Here is a 17594-nt window from a genome sequence, read left to right on the forward strand (position 1 = left end):
TTTTGAAAGTGATCGAATGTCATTGTGATAATTGTAATAAAGGGTCTTATAAGACTTAATCAGGTGAAAGCCAGGAAAATCAAGGACGTAGCCACCACTCCTGCCACCCTCAAACCCGAATTAACGTACAAGGTGTCAGCATCACTGGTCACCTCCAACCCATACGTCGAACCATTCCAGCAATATCGCTCAAAGCAACCAGAACACACCCCACTTCTCTCCACCCCACTCCTATTCCGCGCACGGTCCACAACTCCACATGCAAGGCACGCAGGCCACTCAAGGTCAATCGCGCTACTTGCGTTTGCTGGGTTTCCTTGCGTAGCGATCGTGAAAGTCTGGTTGAGGAACGCCTGCATTTGTTCGGTTGTGACGTTATTGGGCGAGACATTCGTCAGTGGCGTCTGGCCATCCCTCGGTGGACCACCGTTGGCTAAATAGATTATCAACGGTGCTTCCGTGCTGGAATCACATCCGAAGAAAGTTGGCCTCGTAGAGAGGTTCTGGGCAATGAACTCGGAGACATTGGTTGGGACTGGAGGGAATGAGTATTCGGTGGGGAAGAGAGCGTTGATGCGAGTTTGTGTGTTCTGCGTTGTCGTTCAGAGTACTCCCAGTGAAATCAAAATGTGTACTTACAATAAGAGAACCACCGGCAGACCAATATGCGTTTGCCCAGTCTTGGTTCTAAGTTGTACGTCAAGGAGCGGATCAAAGGAATAGTGAAGGTACCTACAGAGTCAATGGCAAAAATGGTGTCAACCCCTCTAGCCTTGACCAGCAAAGGCTGGATCGGAACTGCCTCTCCATCACTTCCGCCGTCGGACATCGCGATTATTGTTTCGCCCGCGTCAATGAACGTGCCCTCTGTAGCGGCACCATGGAAAGAGTTTGGGAAGAGCGTGCCATCAAGGACAATATTGGTTTGGGGGAGTGTATTGTTAAGAATCTCAATTATCGGGTACATCGAGGAGCTGACTAGGGTCGATTCCTGTGCACGAATTAGCCACAGCCTGCGAGACTATCCAAAGGAAGGCTCCACCGATGTATTATAATACGTATTCCAATCACCAGAAGCTCCCGCGATAAGACCTGTCTGATCATAATTGGTGGCACAGATAGACTCGTTCATTGTTCCCAAGTATTTCATGGGTGTAAACGCGGCAAGGGTAGGATCATACGACCCCATTTCATCTAAAACGCACGCTGAGCGACAGGACCACGGATCACCCTCCATACGTACAAACGTTGAGCTCCATGATAGGGTTCGAGGTTGGAATGATGAAGGACGAATTAGGGATGACGGTGGACATATTTCCGTTGGGAGATAACAGCGTCGCAACGAGAATGGGGAACGGTTGCTCGTATGACAGGAAAGTCGAGCTGCAACAATGGATGATCGTCACCGAAAATATCAACGAGGAGTCGCAACATGTACTCACATATTTGCGACGCCTGACCAGGTGTATCCCGCTCCGTGCACCAGCGACTCGTCAAAGAAGTTATTGACATCAGTACCGTTCACAAAATGACGCCCGTTGTCGCGTGCAACCACGTCCACATAGGACACAGCAAACCCTGCCTCAAACTTTCCGCGTACTTCCTCGACGAGCAGTTGGATGTATTCATTGTTCTGAGTCGTGTTGACATATGGGGCCTCTTGATTGATCTGCGCCAACCATCCGCCCCATGCGTTTGTGGGGTCTGTCGAATTCGTGCCAAAGGCTAGGACATCCATAGTAGGGAAGTTGGCCTGAGCCAACGATCCTACCAGGTTTGCGCCACCAGACAGACCTGTAAGGTACTGGGCTGCCTGAAGCAAACCACCTGTACCTAACGCGACAGATGCCGTATTACGACCATCCAGTGCATTCATGACACCAGCGCCGAACATAGAAGCTCTCCAACCTCCCCCGCTGCACGCGATTCCCAAGTTGGGATAGCCACTGCTGTTGCCACTGAGGATGCCAGAGACATATGAAGGTAACGAGGTATTAGTAGCCTCGAGATTGGAGAGATATGTCTTCCATGCATTAGGCAAGACGTTTGATTTGCGGCCGTTGATGTACGCAGTTTCTTGAGAATTTAGAGTCTGGTTGCCAGCAGCATTGGAGCCCGCTTGTCGAACAAGAGTAAACCCGCTCGGGCATGCGTCATAGACAGGGGTATATGCAAGGCTCGCTGCGCTCTGCGCCACAGCGAATAGAGGCAGTGATGATGCAACTAGGAGAGTGGGAAGCATCGTTAAAGAAACTTGTTACCTTGCTAGGCTCAACGTTATAAGCACTCCGCCATACTGCTAGCATCCCACGAATGGAGAAACGAACGAAAGAGTGGGCGACATGTGATGCAACCTCGCGGTTTCATTTGGACGTCGTCCCGACATTTTAGCGACACCTTGAGTATCACCGCCTAAAGGGCGCGACAGCAAAATGTCCACACGTGCTCGCGAGCACTGTAACCTGTGCACAGATTCGCACTGCAATGAACGGCTAGCGATAGCAGTTTTCAGTTTGACAGACAGTAGTACGAAACACGATCGCAAACTGCAAGATATACTAAGCATGTTTATCGGGATATCATGGGATTAGACAAGTCATGAGGCCTCGCAAGTTTGAACTTCTGACCTAAAATATCTCGGGCAAAAATAATATAGCTATTCGCCGTTCAGGATGAAATTAAACTCCTTTGATCAAAGCTGACGGAGCACCACCAGGAAATTGGGCCAATGCATATATTAAAAATGGATCAATTCCAATCATGTGGCCCATAGTAGGAACCAGATACTTACATTCGTTTGATGAAACACATGGATGTCTTGTCCTAGAGTAATGTCACTCTGTCGGCTTCGACCCCACGAACGTCAGGGCAGTGACGATGTTCAACGCGTCTTCGAATACTGATAATTATTTGTAGAGATGGACACTGTCGTTCCTTGCGCGGAGCTGGCGGAGGCGATTGCACGACCTGATGGTTTGGAAGTGAGGGTGTGTGGAAAACATGACGAAAGATGGTCGAACGAGGCGTGACTGGCAGAGTGAATAAAAGTATGGGCATACGCCCGGAAGTTGCGGAATGGTTAAAAGCGGTAGAAAGCGGTGCCATATGGATGAAATGAATGACTGGCCATCACCATAGCTGACGATCAAGCAATCATTACAAAAAGCACAGAGAAAGGTTTTGAAAAGTACTAGTACAAAGAGCGTCCGACGACAGTCAAATCATAGACGAAAAGACAGACATTCCTTTTTCTTGGACCACATCACACTTCAGCCCGCAACACGCCGATAAGTCCTGAATGAATATGAGAACGTGTTGAAATATTGCAAGGGAAGATCATAGGACGGCTAAAGCATGGGAAGTGTTAGTAACAGGAAGATGAATGACGCAAATGAAAACAAGTACTAAGAAAGTCCAGTCGTAAATTGGGGGGTGAAGTTGATGTCTTTGCCTTGGTCATCTTTGGCAGAAGAAATATCCAACGTGGCTAACATGGTCGCAATGGCAGACCACAAGGACGCATCAGCAGTATATCGGCCTGATTGAAAAACTGTCTCTCATCGAGTCGTATGAGATTAGAATGACTTGACCAACCTGGGCATATACGCCGGCCAAGGCCGAACACAAATTGTGCGGGGTCATCACTCGTCAATGCGCCATTGACGTCGATGAACCTCTCTGGTATGAAAGAAGATGCATCGGGGTACCGCTTATCATCCCGTGAAATGCCCCTAAGACTCCAGGTCAGTTCTCGAAAGCTGGAGAGAATTTATCTGACCATGTATTGCATATGACGGTCGCTCCTTATATGCGATATTACAAATGATGTATTGTGCAGGCAAAAACTGCAGACCTTGTGGAATGAAGTAACCATCATATATATCTGCACTTGAGGCAGCATGGGGCAACCCTGTATGGTGTCAGTAAAGGCGAGGCCGCTCATTGAGCTTGAAGATTACCAAGGGGTAAAACAGGCTGCCATCGCAAGGTCTCCCGCAGAACGGCATCAATATAGGGTAGTGACGCTCTTTCCTCAAACGTAGGTAGCCGATCACTTCCTGTCACTAAGTCGATCTCAGCTTGTGCGCGTTTCTGAACATCTGGATATAACAACATGGCGAGAGTGAAAACCATCAGGGTTGAAGACATCTGTGAAGAGGTCAAGGAGAAGACAAATAGTTGTAGTTGTGGCATCTACTAACTGTCTCGTATGAAGCTGTATAGTGTGCATGTGTCAAGAGACGTCGCTGACGAAAGATATTACTCACCCACAATAGCAGTAGCACCTGCTCTCTTCAAGGCAGTCTCAAACATCGGTTTGGATGCTTCATCTTGCTTCTCCAGCCGTCGCAAATTTTCTGCCACCATCGAAGACTGACCCCGGAGCAAGTCGTCGGCCTTGTCAAGCATGGAATCAATGTTTGGGCAAACTGAAACGAAGAAAACAGATCCCACCATACGCTGCTGCGCATATCGAAACGGCACTTCGACCATTTCATTGTTGCAATTGGTCGAAGCTTGAGCATCGCGTTTTATCGAGGATCCCCAGCACCAGTCAGGTAGCTTCAGCACTGCATGAGTGCGCAGAATGTCAACGATTTCCCATTAAATGACCTTGAGCTTACGGAAGGGGAAGGTTTTGAGGGTGATTGCTTTCTCTGGAGTCATCACAGCAAGGCCAAGTTCCAGAGAATTTTCCACCAGCCGAACCACAGAATCGTCACGAGCACTGGGCTCGTAGTCATATACAGCTGACAGCGTGACGGAAGACGAGAATCTGCAAACAGATCACCACCATTATTCTTTAAAAAATATACTCACTGACGTTGCGAAATGGGAATGATAATGTTGAGGGTCATCGATCAGGTTGACGATCATCTCGCGAGCCCGCCTGATCTGCATCGGACGAAACTTGAGTGCAGAGTCGGGACGGAACGTCTGATGGAAGAGTCGCCGGCTAAGACGCCATACATCACTATAACCTGTGAATGCAAAGTTAAAAGTCCAACCAAATCTGCCTGCAGCTCAGACCGATTGAATGAAAGAACACGAAATAACACACGGATCACGTGTGGCTAAGTATGGCCGATCGGAGTAAATTCGAGAACGTTTGTCCAGTAAGGCTTGTGCAACATGTAGGGAATTGATCACTACCACTTCTTGGCCTAGAAGTCGCACAGAAACCAAGTCTCCTGATAGAATGAGTTGCAGCACATGTGCACTACAACGTGTCTGACACGCACCGTAAGCAGCACGCCATTCAGTATAAGTGAGCCAAGGTTCCTTAGCGTTGATAGATAATATGTTCCCTAATAGCGGAAGCGCCACTGGGCCAGGAGGAGGAGAAGGCCTATTCCGTATGTTCTCAATGAACCGCCTGAGGGTAGTAATGAGAATGAAGAAAATGGGAAGGCCAGCGAGGACAACAGTAAGGCGATCATCAATTGAATGGGCCATAATTCGAGTAGTTCATGGGCAGGCTATCCAAAGCACGAGACGGTGGATTTGGGCGTTAATATTCCGGATCTCTCGGTCATCTCCAAGGCTTTGTTATCGCATTGACAAATAGATCCCAAGTTAGCGTGGAGACATCATCACACCCCTTTTGCTCCGCTCCCAGCCGACCTCAAGGGTCATTACCACCATAAGTGAGAAGCACAGGACCACTTCAAGCTTGTCGCGCAAAAACTGTCATACAAGTCGTGTGACTTCTATTGCTTGTATTTATCGCTCGGATCACAAGCGCTCTGCATTGGAGGATGCTTTTCTTAGGTATAGAAGTTGAGAACGTGACAACACCGGGCAATAGCAACAGCCTGAGCCTATACCAACGATCAGCAACCCGCAAAATGTACGCAAGAAAGACAAGCGTGCCTTGATGGGTCCCAATTCAGGGAATTCTGATCATATACACGACACACGCTTCATCGGCCCCCATTTGATCCGCTCTCCTCTTGGCAAGTTCGCAAACTGGGTCCAAAATTTGGGGCGTCCTACAGCCATCATCCTGATGATTGTATTATATTGTCACGATCGAGGATGAACTTCTTGAGAATCATTGAGAGAGAGGGCCGGCGCCGATAGTGTTGCAACAACAATGCCAACGCCGAGCACTTGAACGACAGATTCGGAACCGTTCTGGTACCACGACAGTCTTCACCTGAGTATACTAGTGAATGGGGCAGCCACTACCAATGTGAGTACACTGTGTCTCGATCTTTAGTGTGCCGCTTTGCAAAAGTGGAGGTAACGCACTAGAAACTGTGAAATGGAGCGGAACAAGGTTGTCGTCCATACGCACGAGAGCAACAACATGAACACGTCACGAACATTGGCTTCTGATAGCTCCCGAATCATGGAGTGGTTCTGGGATACCGACCACGAGAAGGTGAGGGTTGTTGCAACGTTGAACGTTGCGAAACGACCTTGAGAAATATGCAAACCGGCATCTCACGGCATGTATATGTAACTACTGAAGAATCAAATTTTCACACCCTTGGCACCACTTTCCTCCCGTTCCCAGGGTCTAAGAGACCCGGTTTCCTTGTAGAGCGCAACTGGTCTGTGAGACCCCCCCTCTCGCGAGGTCATGAGACCTCTCTGAGTATTGTGAGTACCTCTCCCCTCGTGTAACCTCTGTTGTCAGTCTCGGTGCTCCCGCTCCCCCTCTTGGCCCTCCCCTAGTAGAGGCTTCTGCGAGACCTCTACATAGCCTCTGTCAGTCTCAGTGCTCCCGTTCCTCCTCTTGGCCCTCCCCTAGTAGAGGCTTCTGCGAGACCTCTACATAGCCTCCTCACCCTCGTCCACCCTCCTCTGCACCTCTAAGCGCTCCTTGATAGTAGATACTCGTGTGTATGTTTTTTTACTATATTCGTATGTCATAATACTATTCCCTGCACGATGCGCCCAACAATTAAGCACTTATATTTGACTCATTTCACCCAAGGAGATCACTCATGTAATAAGTCAACAAACAACATGTTTATTTTCAGTGGCACAAAACATACATTGCGAGAGATGGAACATGGTATGGTACGAGGGGAAGACAGCGGGAACAGCATGATTTTCGCAGCAAGACAATAGGCACCTCACAATTACCTTCGAATGGCGGCTCCTTCACGTTGTTCTTGCTCTGTCACCTGACCAGGTAAGGTGAGTGACATATTGGCAATGGGACTCCGGGTACTGTGGCGTCCATCTCCTCGAGGAGGCTGGCGCTGATATGCACGCTCGTAGCCAGCATGACCCTCGCGATTTGTGGGATGCATGTATTCTCCACGAATATCCAGTGGGGGAGGTCCACGCAAGCGGTCATCAAGAAGTTCACAGTCTGGGTACCGCGCATCACGATAGTATGATCGCCCATACCCGGTGGCATCACGATAGCCTGTGCTCCGGTCGCCGTAATACGGATACTCCCTGTGATAAGGGTAGTCTCCTCCTGGTTGTGGTCGTCTGGTATACGCATGTCGGTCTAAGTCCTCGTGGTACATGTACGCACTGCGTGGATCATCGTTGGGGTGGCGACGGTCATCAAGTAGTGCAGGAGAGTTGTCTCGGCGAGGGTGCAGGTCACGGCCATCATTGAGTGGGAGGTCGTGGATGTCGTTTGCGTTACGAGCCTCCCATGATTGACCGCGATTGTGAGGACGCCAATTGTCGTGAGGCTCGCGCAAGTGTGTGTTGTCTGCCCTGCATGGGTCAGCATGGTGAGAGTCTGGTACATTGTGGCCAGAAAGTGAGTGGCTGAGACGCGTGTCCTCCGATGACGAGTGCAGCAGATTTTGAGGTAGTGGGAGAGGGGCGTCTGGGACAAGGACAGACTGCCCATCATCTGGTGCAAGCTCTGCAGGGTGATCTGAGTCGTGTGCGGGAGATGGAACTGCCGGAAGAGTAGGTGTTTCTGATGAATGATCCGCAGAGGTCTCGGGGTGTACGGCTCCATCGTTGTTCCGCAAGTCTTCGTCTTCTTGCAGGAGACGCATGGCCTTGGTCAGAACAGGTTGCCTTCCCTAGGCACGGGACGTGGACGTGGCACTGGGCTTGTGTGTTAAGACCGTGCTCAAAGGGCGGATCCGAAGGGCTTGGCTTCAGCTCGTGCGCTGTGCCCCTTACCCGAGTACGTGCCCTTAATTTCCGAAGGCTAGAAACAAAGTCCGAGGGAGGATGATGAATCCCGGTGGACTTCAAGGGGACAAGTCTGGTAGGCTTTTCGAGGAAGAGTTGGGCCGATGTTCAGGGGGTTAGTCCGGCCGACATAAGGAGGGTTCGTCGGCCGACGTAAGGAGGGTTAGTCCGGCCGATCATAGGGTTAGTCCGGCTGACATAAGAGGATTAGTCCGGCCGACATAAAGGGGGTTCGTCGGCCGACGTAAGGAGGGTTAGTCCGGCCGATCATAGGGTTAGTCCGGCTGACATAAGAGGATTAGTCCGGCCGACATAAAGGGGGTTCGTCGGCCGACGTAAGGAGGGTTAGTCCGGCCGACGTAAAGGGGTTCGTCGGCCGACGTAAGGAGGGTTAGTCCGGCCGACATAAGAGGATTAGTCCGGCTGACATAAGAGGATTAGTCCGCCGGACAATAGGGGCTTAGTACACCCGGAGAATAGGGGCTTTAGTCCGGCGGACGTGGGGGACAGAACAGACAGGTATAAGGACGGAGGGACAGGAAGTCCAAGAGGACAGGATGTCCGAAAGGACAGGAGGACAGGATGTCCGAAAGGACAGAAGGACAGGATGTCCGAGAGGACAGAAGCTAGAGGTAAGACTACACTAGACAATGTCCAGAGTAGAAACTGACAGAGGTAGACTACCCGAAGGTAGAGGTGGAGTATAGCCCGAGGAATCAATCCCAGGACACAGAGGTTGGACAGGGAAGTGGACCCGGGCCCATGGAAATGGATCCGGGTCCGAGGAAACAGGAATGAGGGTAATCTAAGGTGATATTCAAACTGAGGAAACTACTACGAGTTTACAAGGTATTATATACTATGGACATGTGCGACGGGGACGGAGTCAGCAGAGATCCGGGTCAACGCGAGGAACATATGGAAAGGTTAAACTGACAGGCGCAGAGATGGAGATGAAGTATCGAATGGATCCGGGCATAGGAGGTATGATCGAGAATGAAGTCGGATATTAACTGTCAAACAGATCCGGGCATATAGGGGTTAGGACAAGGGGACTATACAAATGGGGTAACAGAATAGGAGCAGGACCGGAAATGAACTGTCAAGCGGATCACGGGAAATGGGGACGGAGATGAACTGTGAAGTGGATCCGATGTTTTAGGGGTTAAGTGGACCTGGGTCTGACGTATAGGATGTCCGACGAATCCAGGACGAGCGGACGAGTGGACGAGCGGACGAGTGGAAGAGTGGACGAGTGGATGAGCGGACGAGCGGACGACATGAGTGAGATCCGACGAATAGGACGTCCGAAGAATAGGACGTCCGACGAATAGGACGATCCGAGGTATACAGGAGGAGGACCAATGAATAGGACGTCCGACGTATAGGACGTCCGATGTATATGGGAAACAGGGCAGATCCTGCTGAGGGGTATGTCCGGTGGAGACTGGGATGCGGAGTTATCCTGCCGAGGGTTAAGGTATAGCTTGGCTACATTTTGGAGGTCCGGACATTGTTTGTTGGGAGAGATGGGATATGATTCAGGGGCTCAGTGTACGGTATATGACATTGTGTTAGTATGTTTTGACATGTATGAGTAGCAAATACCTTTTTGAACATCAGGAGGTCCATCGCGAATGCGCTTTGCTGCATTGTCTGTATAGTCATAAGTCAGGATCACAGCCGAACTGCGATAATCATAGAAGACTCACCTATAGCAGGATGTGATTGTTGTTCGTCCCCTGAGGATTCCACCATGACAGGAGACGAGTGCCCTCCTTTGGCGCGAGCTTTGCCAGCAGCCTTCACACTTGGCTTCTTCCCGATGACCATCTTCCCTTCTGACTCCTCGATCGATCGTACACGTTTCTTCATAGCTTGCGCACCACCTCCAGCCTTCAACTTCCGCTTCCGCGAGCATAAATCATCATAGTCCTCGTCATCCTCACTGGGTATCTCGCGATCAGAACCATTGAGAGGCTCCTCCTCCTCCTCATCATCATCATCAAGCTCGTCAACACCATCTGGACTGGACCGGACTTCTATCACATCTGGTTTGTCAACCTCTGTCACAACCGGTTTGGCAGGGGGGCGCTTCGCAAGCTTGAATGGACGTGATGGAGGAGGTATAAGTACTTCAGGACACATTTTGGTTTTGCGGTGCATGGCAGTCGTAGAGTCAATAGCTGCGATATCTGTGTCGCCATCAGTCTGTGTACGAGATGAGGGGACCTTCGACTTCTTCTTCCTGGTTGCGGCAGAGCTAGGTTGAAGGCGTGCAGGGCCTTTATAATCAAAAGTCCCGTTAATGAACATGCGCCTCGCGTTCGGAAAGGGAGAGTCTGCAGGAGGTGCCTCGCCAATGATGACGGGCTCCTTGGAGGCTATCACAGCAACTGTCGAGGCATCATGAGTTAAAGTGATTTCAAAAGGCTGTAGCACGTACCTCCAATGGCTTTTGTTACTTTGACAACGCGCATTGTCTTTGCCTTCAATGCGAGTGCGAGTACATTGACCTTGCGTTGCGTGAGCCCTGCAACACCTTTACTCCGTGAATTACTGTTGTGAGACTCTCCTGGCATCAAACTTAAGTGCACGGGGTACCCCTCAATACGTAGGTGATCATTAGCGAGTGAGCTAGGCATCAATATCCATGGGAAGGGTCTATCCGAAAACTTGCCACCGAGGTCCGCTGAGGAAAATTGTCAGTATCTCACTGTGAGATGTGATGTGCTACGAACCAACTTGTTTGACTAGCCCAGCCTTGAGCGACTTTAACGCATCCTTCTCTTCGCCTACATCAGACGAGCTCACATCCAAGACCTCTATCGGTGCCTGCTCCTCGTCCCCTTCAGTGGTCTTGAAGGTCTGTTCCACGGCAGCAAGTGACATAGTATTGTAAACATGGGCTTTCATGTGCCCGATGATGACATGGTCACTGGCTCGGCAGTGCCTGTCGAAGAACTACAGAGAGTATTAAAAATTGTGAGAAACGAAGAATTTCGAGGTCGGTGACACTTACGCCACCAGCACCAGGCGTCATGTGAACATGGCCGAGTGATGCATCTTCATTGACAATATTGCCACACATGACCAGGGCAGCCTCAAAACCTTGCCTGGTAGCAGCTCCGTCAAGCTGCAGGTAGGGCACTCAGCTCGTCAACAAAATATTACAACAACCTATCACTCACGATGCTTCCTACCCTCCTGGTAAGCTTCTGAAATGTTTGTGTGCGCTGCGCGATGGTTTGAGGAGCATCTGACAGCATGTTGAGTTCTTCGTAGGTATTGAGGATATCCTGATAAGAATCTGGGTAGGTGTTTTTGAAGTGCTCGTAGCACTGACGGCGAATACCAGTGCCTATAAAATCAATAATCAGCATGGAGTGAATAGCGTGCAGAAAAAACGGATCATTTACTTGGTGTCATCGAACCATCCTGGGGAGGAGCATCTTCACCGAGCCTTGCAAGTTCCTGGCGCATGCGGTCCTTGAAGTACCCCGCATAAAGGTTCCAGTAGTTGGTGTTATTGATTGCTCGACCTCGACTCTTCATCCACAGGCTGATTACCTGGTGGGAGGGCATGTTCGTATTCTTTGCAGTGTCAATGACAACGGCATCCAACGCAGTGAAACCTTCTTCAAGCGCAGAGTTTGTCTCTATTGAACGTCGACCAGCAACAGGTGCACTGTCATCATCCATTGCAAAATCAGACTCGACACGAGATCCGCTGGTTGACGGACTGAACATCACCGCGCGGTGACGTGGCCCACCGGCAGCAGGCGGAGCCAAAAATTCTCCAGGCTTGATGGGAGTCGGCGGGATGATATGTGTCATTGGTAAGGAGTTCACCGGCGCTATGGACGAAAAATTCCAGGGCCCATCTTGCGAACCTCCCTGAGAGCTTTGACCTGCAGGCATGAGAAGAGGTGAGGTCAGTAACTGAGAATACGAAGCCAGTGGGCTAGGTGAGAGTCTGGGAATTTCCGCAGACCACAAAGACTGGGCCTCGGACGGCATTGTGAGGAGGTTAAAAGGACCCATGGAGCCATACTGGGGCTGCTGGTGCTGCTGCTGGCCAGTGGGTGCCAAAGTGTCAGCAAATAGATCTTCCACCCGCACGGGTGCTGAGCAGGCACATCCTCGACCAGAGGAGAGTCATGGCGGCTATTTGAAATAGAGTGCATGGAATCTAGCAGCAAAGGTAAAGTCAGACGTCTGGTAGAAAAGTTTCGATGAAAAATTACCAGAAATGACACTGGGAGTGCAGGCTGCTTGACGTCAAATAGCAGCATCCCTCGCAATACCAATGTCCCGTGCTGTTGGCTTGATTGTGCTCCGCAGTCTTGATGGAGTGAGCTCTGTTGGCGTGTCCTTGTATCGACCACCTCCAAACTGTTCTTGGACATATCCTTCCTGCACGTATCCAGAGCCTGTAGTAGCAGACGACGATGCAGGAAGGTATGTGGGAGGTGAGGACGCCCGGTCATCCGGAGGGTCAGAGTAGTATTCTGATAGCTTAAGCAACATGGCCTTCGCGCAAAATCAGAAAAAATTGATATGTAACAATGAAATCCCTTACCTGACTTGCTGATGCAACTGGGAATCCTGTAGGCGAGCGAACAAAAAAAAAGTCAGGCCTCATACTTATGGTAAATTTTACTGTGTGCGAAGTCCTTGATTTCATTCAGACAAATCAAGTAAGGACAACCGGCAGGAGTATAGAAGCGAATATCAACGCACGAGACATCGTGGAGGTCCACCAAGGAGGTACAGAGGGTGATTTGGTAGGCCTATTGGAGGCTTCAGAGGCTCCAGAGCGGTCTTGGAATGGAATGACTAAAGGCCGCGCAGAGGAAGCAATAAAATTGAAACCTTATTTCATATCCAAGACAATGGGATGTCAGAATTGGGTTAGAAATTCAAGCATGAACTATGTACATGTGCTATTTACATTTGATGTTAGGATAGACTCTTGATCAACGCCTAAGGCGCTTCACAGGGCGACTATCAATCTCGCTAACTTGGGACTCCTCGTCTTCATCGTCGTCATTGTCAGCACTGTTGTCATATTCAGAGCCGGATGTTCCACCCTTGACTGAAGTGATGGGAGGGATAAGGTTACTGGTGCGGGTGACAGATGGTTTGCGGACCGCTCGAGAAGCTGGGCGGGGTGGTGGCCGTGTGATTTCCACAACAACTTGGGCACGACGACGGGAGGAAGGTGTAGAAGGAGGCAGATGAAGACGGGGAAGACGGGGAAGACCCTTTTGGTCAATGCGGCCGTCAGCAAACGCACGTCGCCCACAGGAGTGCATGGAGCAAGCTAAGGGGGCCTCTCCAATGACAACGGGGTCTTTTGAGGTGGTGAGACGCATACGGGCAGCATCACTCGTAACCGCTCAGATGGTTAAGGTGCCTGTCTTGAGGTGATTGATGATGTTGGCACGATGGTGTTGGTTGAGATCGTGGATGCCTTTGGTGCGACAGAAAGTGGATCGCAGCTCACCGGGCATCAAGGTCTCATCAGGGTAATTGACAAGAACATACCCGAGGCGAGCTAGTTCTTTCGGGAGTGACTTCCAGGGGAAGTCAGCACCTGTGCGCCCACGCAGTTCCCCGCCAAGTGATGCTGAAATAATGTTAAGATTAGTGCAGATGTATGGCGATTGTTCTTACCAACAAGCGCCCTTATCCCACCCATGATACAGGGTATCCCTTCGAGGCTCTTCCAAAGTTCTTCTTCAGGGAGTCGGGAGCCTTCGCTAAGTTCAGCATCCTCTGTCGACACAGAGGCATCCACAAACTAGAAACAGGTCAGCAAAATCTGAACATCTAACTACCAGTACTCACAATCCGAGTGACAGAAACATGTTGCAAGTCTGTGAGCGTGGCGGCATCGACGAGGCGCAATGATCTTGATGTACCATGTTGCGAGTCCGTGAGCGTGGCAGCATCGACGAGGCACAATGATCTTGATGTAGTACTGCTGGACGCGGCCATTTTGCAGGAGGCGGTGTCACAATAAACGAAGTATCAAAGTACCAGCTGTAGACACTAGTCAGTGATCAATGAATAATGTGTAAACCATGGGCAAAAGAAAACTTTCGAATCAGGCCGATTACAGTAAGTTCGAAGAAGCTCAATGTTGCAACACATTGAAAATCGAACCTTGAAGAAGCACAGGGTCGGTGTCAATTGTGACAGCATGTTCTAGTGCCTGCTCATTTATGGAGGCCAAGAGGGCTGCAAGAGCCTCCTGCGAGAGCCTCTTGCAAGACCTATCATGAGAAGGCCTGGTGGGATTTCAAATACAAAGAGCCAAGGGGAGCGTCAATACTGAAAGTGAATTGCATGCGCTTAATAGTTCTGGGGCGGGCATTCTGGACCATGACAAGGGTGGTGTTGAAATTGAGCTACACTATGAACAATGTCTATCTACACTACGCTGAGATCGAGAATGAGGCGCTATAGCAATTGCCGGAAGCCCTCCATATCATCCTCGTGCAGGCCTGTAGAATGAAAACCTCGTAAGACTGCCATAATTGCAGCTAGTACCCAAACTCCGCAGTCATAGCCATTCGTCTGCAGAGGTTCGAGCTAGAAAATGTAGTTAGCGAGGGCTCAGATTTCATGACAGATCAATTTACAATAAGGGGACGAGCTACCCATCCTTGAAGATCGAATGATACTGCAGGGTGGCGTTGACGTGCAATAGATAGTAGACGAGACACAAGTGTCATAATGGCCTACATGGATGATGTCAATGTTTCCGCCTGTGCCATGATAAGTAGCTGAGCCTCACCTTGACGTCATGTTGCCATGGCCGCTTTTCAGCAAAACTATCGAAAAGATGAAGCTCCTTGGAGGATCGGCAAATAACACAGAGTACCCAATGACCAACAGGCACTGGCCGATGAATAGGCAGAATCCAAATGTCCTTCTCCCAATAACGTGTCCACGAACTTTGACGCCAGAGCATCTCATCAGCTGCGTTGTATCTGATGCGTGGGAGGTCATGAGTAGAGAGAATGGCAATGCGCTGCGCTACAGGGATGGACATCTGGGAATCATGCAGCAAGATTGCGCAGCCATTGAGGCATACATCGTTGAGACAGGCAGTCGAGGAACCAAGGAAGGAGATATCCCTTGGATCAAATATTTGTTGTGGGAAGCCATGGCGAGAGGGCCATATCCTAGTTGCTGCACCTGGCCCTTGCACAGTGATGCGCAGATCCTTGCGGGGCACAGGTGTTTCATCAATTTGAAGTACCTGCGAAGGGTGTCAAAATGGTAAGGAAGGTAGCAAATGGTAATGTACCTCCAGAACCGCCCAACAGATGGTGACATCAGCTTTTTCCGCTTTGTCAATGTCTTCTATGTCCTCGTCGGCAATAGCATCTTCCTCGAGGAAGTCAGAGAATGTGATTTGATGGGCATCGATACTTGATGCTGGCCCTGCTTCAAAGTCTGGGATATCGTCTTCTTGGTGATCAATTGCCAGTATTGGAGGGTTATGTATCCAACTAAGGGAGGCTTTGGTTGCACCTCGTGTGAGTGTCTTCGCGAGATCTGTAGCTACTTTGACACGATCAGAAAAGCGAGCCACAGAGGCAAATGGATTTTCCCAGCGTGATCGAAGTTGAAGAAGGTGGTCTCGACGGGTCCGCAGTGAGAATATGAAAAGTTCGTCTATTGACATCATCAGAAAATGGCGGAATAAAGCACTAGACTCACTTACTCGCATCAGAGGAAAGAGCAAGCTCTAAAGCAGCGAGCTCGTCTCCAAAATATCGGCACAAGTTGTCAGCTTCAATACTGAGCCGTTGCCGCTCCTCTTGACATCGATCATGCTTGAGGAGGGCGCGGATTCCATCTCTCACATCTGAATCGTCTAACCAGCGTGGTATGTTTCCTGCAGACGGCGCAATCCAAACGTCCTCCATTAGAGCTTGGTCGTTGCGTAGATCCGCTAGTTTAGTTGGAAGTGCCATCGGGAGTGGTATCCCCCATGAAGGGTCGTAGAGGGTGTCTAGGTGCTCACAATAAGAGTTGAACTTACGAATTGCTGTCATCAGGGCTGGTTGTCTCTTGGCTATTGCTTTACGAGTTTGCTGGTGAAGCTTGGTGCCTAATATGTTGAGATTAGTCCAATGTGCCTTTGATCCGGTTTAGTCTCACCTAACGCTTGCTGAGCACCACCAACTGCCCTATCGAGTTTATCCCACTCGAAGAAACTACCGATTGCCCATTTGCGTATGTTGATCTTGAGGTCGCGGGCCATCAGGAGGGTGCGGACAAAATCTAGGTTGACGCCCTGAAGCTCTGGAAACCTGTCGTGGATATTCAGTGAAGCGTATAGCGCTTCGACCTTGTCCATGAGACGTTGATGCCCCCTCTCGAGACCTTCGAGAGCACTCAGGGTATCATCTGAAGGTGCCTCCTTTTCAAGCATGGTGCGGGTAGCCTGCAACGCCCGATCTGAAGTATCCATATCAGATTGTAGCGCAAGCACTGTATCCAGTTCCTTTTTGAGACGCACAGGAGCGTCTTATAAAAAACTAATCAGTTAAACTAACACGAGAATAGTATGTACCAGTACTTACGAGCACGCACAGAGAGTTGCGCACGCCGCTGATCAGCCCACAGTGACCGTAAATCTTCAATCGAGACACCACAGTGATTAAGAATGTCCTCGGTGGTATTGACTTGAGTCTTGATGCCACGAAATCGTCGCTTGATCCAGTCACCGAGGTCTGTGCGCATCTCAGCTCCGATGGAGGCTGCCTGACGGTCTATAAGCCACAGACGCCGTTGGCGCTGAAATGTGCCAGAATAAATTGAAATATATATGTGAGATTGAGAATGGAGATGTGCTTACCGATGATGACCGCTCAATACCGATTAGACGAATGAGTCGCGACCAAAGTTCGCTCGGATACCTTCTCCGTCTGATAGACCCATTCCAACGCACATCCGGGGATTATAGACAAGTTGACATCCCCACTCGTGGCCATACACGTGCATGGCAGTTGTTGCGAAGCGGAGGCGTGAAGTAATAGAAAACATCTAGAATATGATACTGCAGAATGTTAGGGATACACATCACTCAAGTTACAAACATACCTGTGAAAGTGAGCGAGCTAGTACGCAGCCAACATCGTATAGAGCAATAACTGTTGCCTGTGTGGGGAGAAGTGAGAACAGATGTTCTAGTAAGGCAACAGAGTACTTCTGCTGTTCGCCGGGTGTATCGATGTTTGTAAAGAATAGGGGAATGTCGTGACGGCAAATGAGTGCCATCAAACCAGTGTCGTCAAAGCTTTCCATGGCAGTCTTCTGCTTTTTCCCATCAGCGGCTTCGTAGGACTGCTCGCACTGGTCAATGGCCTCGTTAGGTACAATAGGAGTATGTGTCGTAGCAGGGCGCTTCCGATTCTTATGTATCCGAGCAAACTTGATCAACG

General features: G+C 49.9%; 6 protein-coding genes across 6 annotated transcripts; all 6 read right to left on the minus strand.

Annotated features, from left to right (window-relative positions):
* Window positions 1-18: 18 nt before the first annotated feature.
* Window positions 19-2279, minus strand: DEU56DRAFT_893843 (lysophospholipase catalytic domain-containing protein). Its single transcript, XM_041356359.1, has 6 exons — window positions 1443-2279; window positions 1244-1383; window positions 1043-1194; window positions 737-991; window positions 640-687; window positions 19-590 (listed from the first exon to the last, which is right to left on the minus strand). Exons 1-6 carry the CDS (start codon window positions 2240-2242, stop codon window positions 60-62), a joined length of 1926 nt encoding a protein of 641 aa, XP_041203534.1. The 5' UTR covers window positions 2243-2279; the 3' UTR covers window positions 19-59.
* Window positions 2280-2865: 586 nt separating this feature from the next.
* Window positions 2866-5703, minus strand: DEU56DRAFT_64476 (cytochrome P450). The gene is made up of 13 exons (XM_041347032.1): window positions 5244-5703; window positions 5063-5192; window positions 4826-5014; window positions 4626-4777; window positions 4456-4571; window positions 4269-4398; window positions 4203-4216; window positions 3960-4149; window positions 3854-3910; window positions 3779-3803; window positions 3595-3731; window positions 3406-3538; window positions 2866-3347 (listed from the first exon to the last, which is right to left on the minus strand). The coding sequence occupies exons 1-13, from the start codon at window positions 5455-5457 to the stop codon at window positions 3263-3265; spliced, it is 1572 nt and encodes a 523-aa protein (XP_041203535.1). The 5' UTR covers window positions 5458-5703; the 3' UTR covers window positions 2866-3262.
* A 1391-nt stretch (window positions 5704-7094) lies between these two features.
* On the minus strand, window positions 7095-7985 carry DEU56DRAFT_760141 (uncharacterized protein; the record flags this gene model as incomplete). The annotated part of the gene is made up of 1 exon (XM_041350399.1): window positions 7095-7985. The coding sequence occupies one exon, from the start codon at window positions 7983-7985 to the stop codon at window positions 7095-7097; it is 891 nt and encodes a 296-aa protein (XP_041203536.1).
* A 2556-nt stretch (window positions 7986-10541) lies between these two features.
* Window positions 10542-11510, minus strand: DEU56DRAFT_745554 (uncharacterized protein; the record flags this gene model as incomplete). Its single annotated transcript, XM_041349157.1, has 4 exons — window positions 10542-10802; window positions 10882-11091; window positions 11150-11263; window positions 11319-11510. The coding sequence occupies 4 exons, from the start codon at window positions 11508-11510 to the stop codon at window positions 10542-10544; spliced, it is 777 nt and encodes a 258-aa protein (XP_041203537.1).
* A 1596-nt stretch (window positions 11511-13106) lies between these two features.
* On the minus strand, window positions 13107-13505 carry DEU56DRAFT_745549 (uncharacterized protein; the record flags this gene model as incomplete). Its single annotated transcript, XM_041349156.1, has 1 exon — window positions 13107-13505. One exon carries the CDS (start codon window positions 13503-13505, stop codon window positions 13107-13109), a length of 399 nt encoding a protein of 132 aa, XP_041203538.1.
* Window positions 13506-13529: 24 nt separating this feature from the next.
* On the minus strand, window positions 13530-17457 carry DEU56DRAFT_917566 (uncharacterized protein; the record flags this gene model as incomplete). Its single annotated transcript, XM_041358004.1, has 12 exons — window positions 13530-13759; window positions 13807-13933; window positions 14686-14727; window positions 14778-14876; window positions 14933-15400; window positions 15449-15819; window positions 15869-16258; window positions 16309-16677; window positions 16734-16947; window positions 17009-17078; window positions 17135-17196; window positions 17254-17457. 12 exons carry the CDS (start codon window positions 17455-17457, stop codon window positions 13530-13532), a joined length of 2646 nt encoding a protein of 881 aa, XP_041203539.1.
* Window positions 17458-17594: the final 137 nt, after the last annotated feature.

Source organism: Suillus clintonianus, assembly GCF_016758775.1.
Source record: "Suillus clintonianus strain FC179 chromosome Unknown DEU56scaffold_110, whole genome shotgun sequence".
Taxonomy (NCBI): Eukaryota; Fungi; Basidiomycota; class Agaricomycetes; order Boletales; family Suillaceae; genus Suillus; species Suillus clintonianus.

Coding starts and splice junctions, on each gene's coding strand:
- DEU56DRAFT_64476 (XM_041347032.1), bottom strand. CDS start 5,457: ATGGCCCATTCAATTGATGATCGCCTTACTGTTGTCCTCGCTGGCCTT. Junction 4,778..4,825: donor TATCATTCCCATTTCGCAAC/GTCAGTGAGTAT, acceptor ATCTGTTTGCAG/ATTCTCGTCTTCCGTCACGC. Junction 3,539..3,594: donor TGGCCGGCGTATATGCCCAG/GTTGGTCAAGTC, acceptor TTTTTCAATCAG/GCCGATATACTGCTGATGCG.
- DEU56DRAFT_893843 (XM_041356359.1), bottom strand. CDS start 2,242: ATGCTTCCCACTCTCCTAGTTGCATCATCACTGCCTCTATTCGCTGTG. Junction 1,384..1,442: donor TGGTCAGGCGTCGCAAATAT/GTGAGTACATGT, acceptor CCATTGTTGCAG/CTCGACTTTCCTGTCATACG. Junction 1,195..1,243: donor TATCATGGAGCTCAACGTTT/GTACGTATGGAG, acceptor CGTGCGTTTTAG/ATGAAATGGGGTCGTATGAT.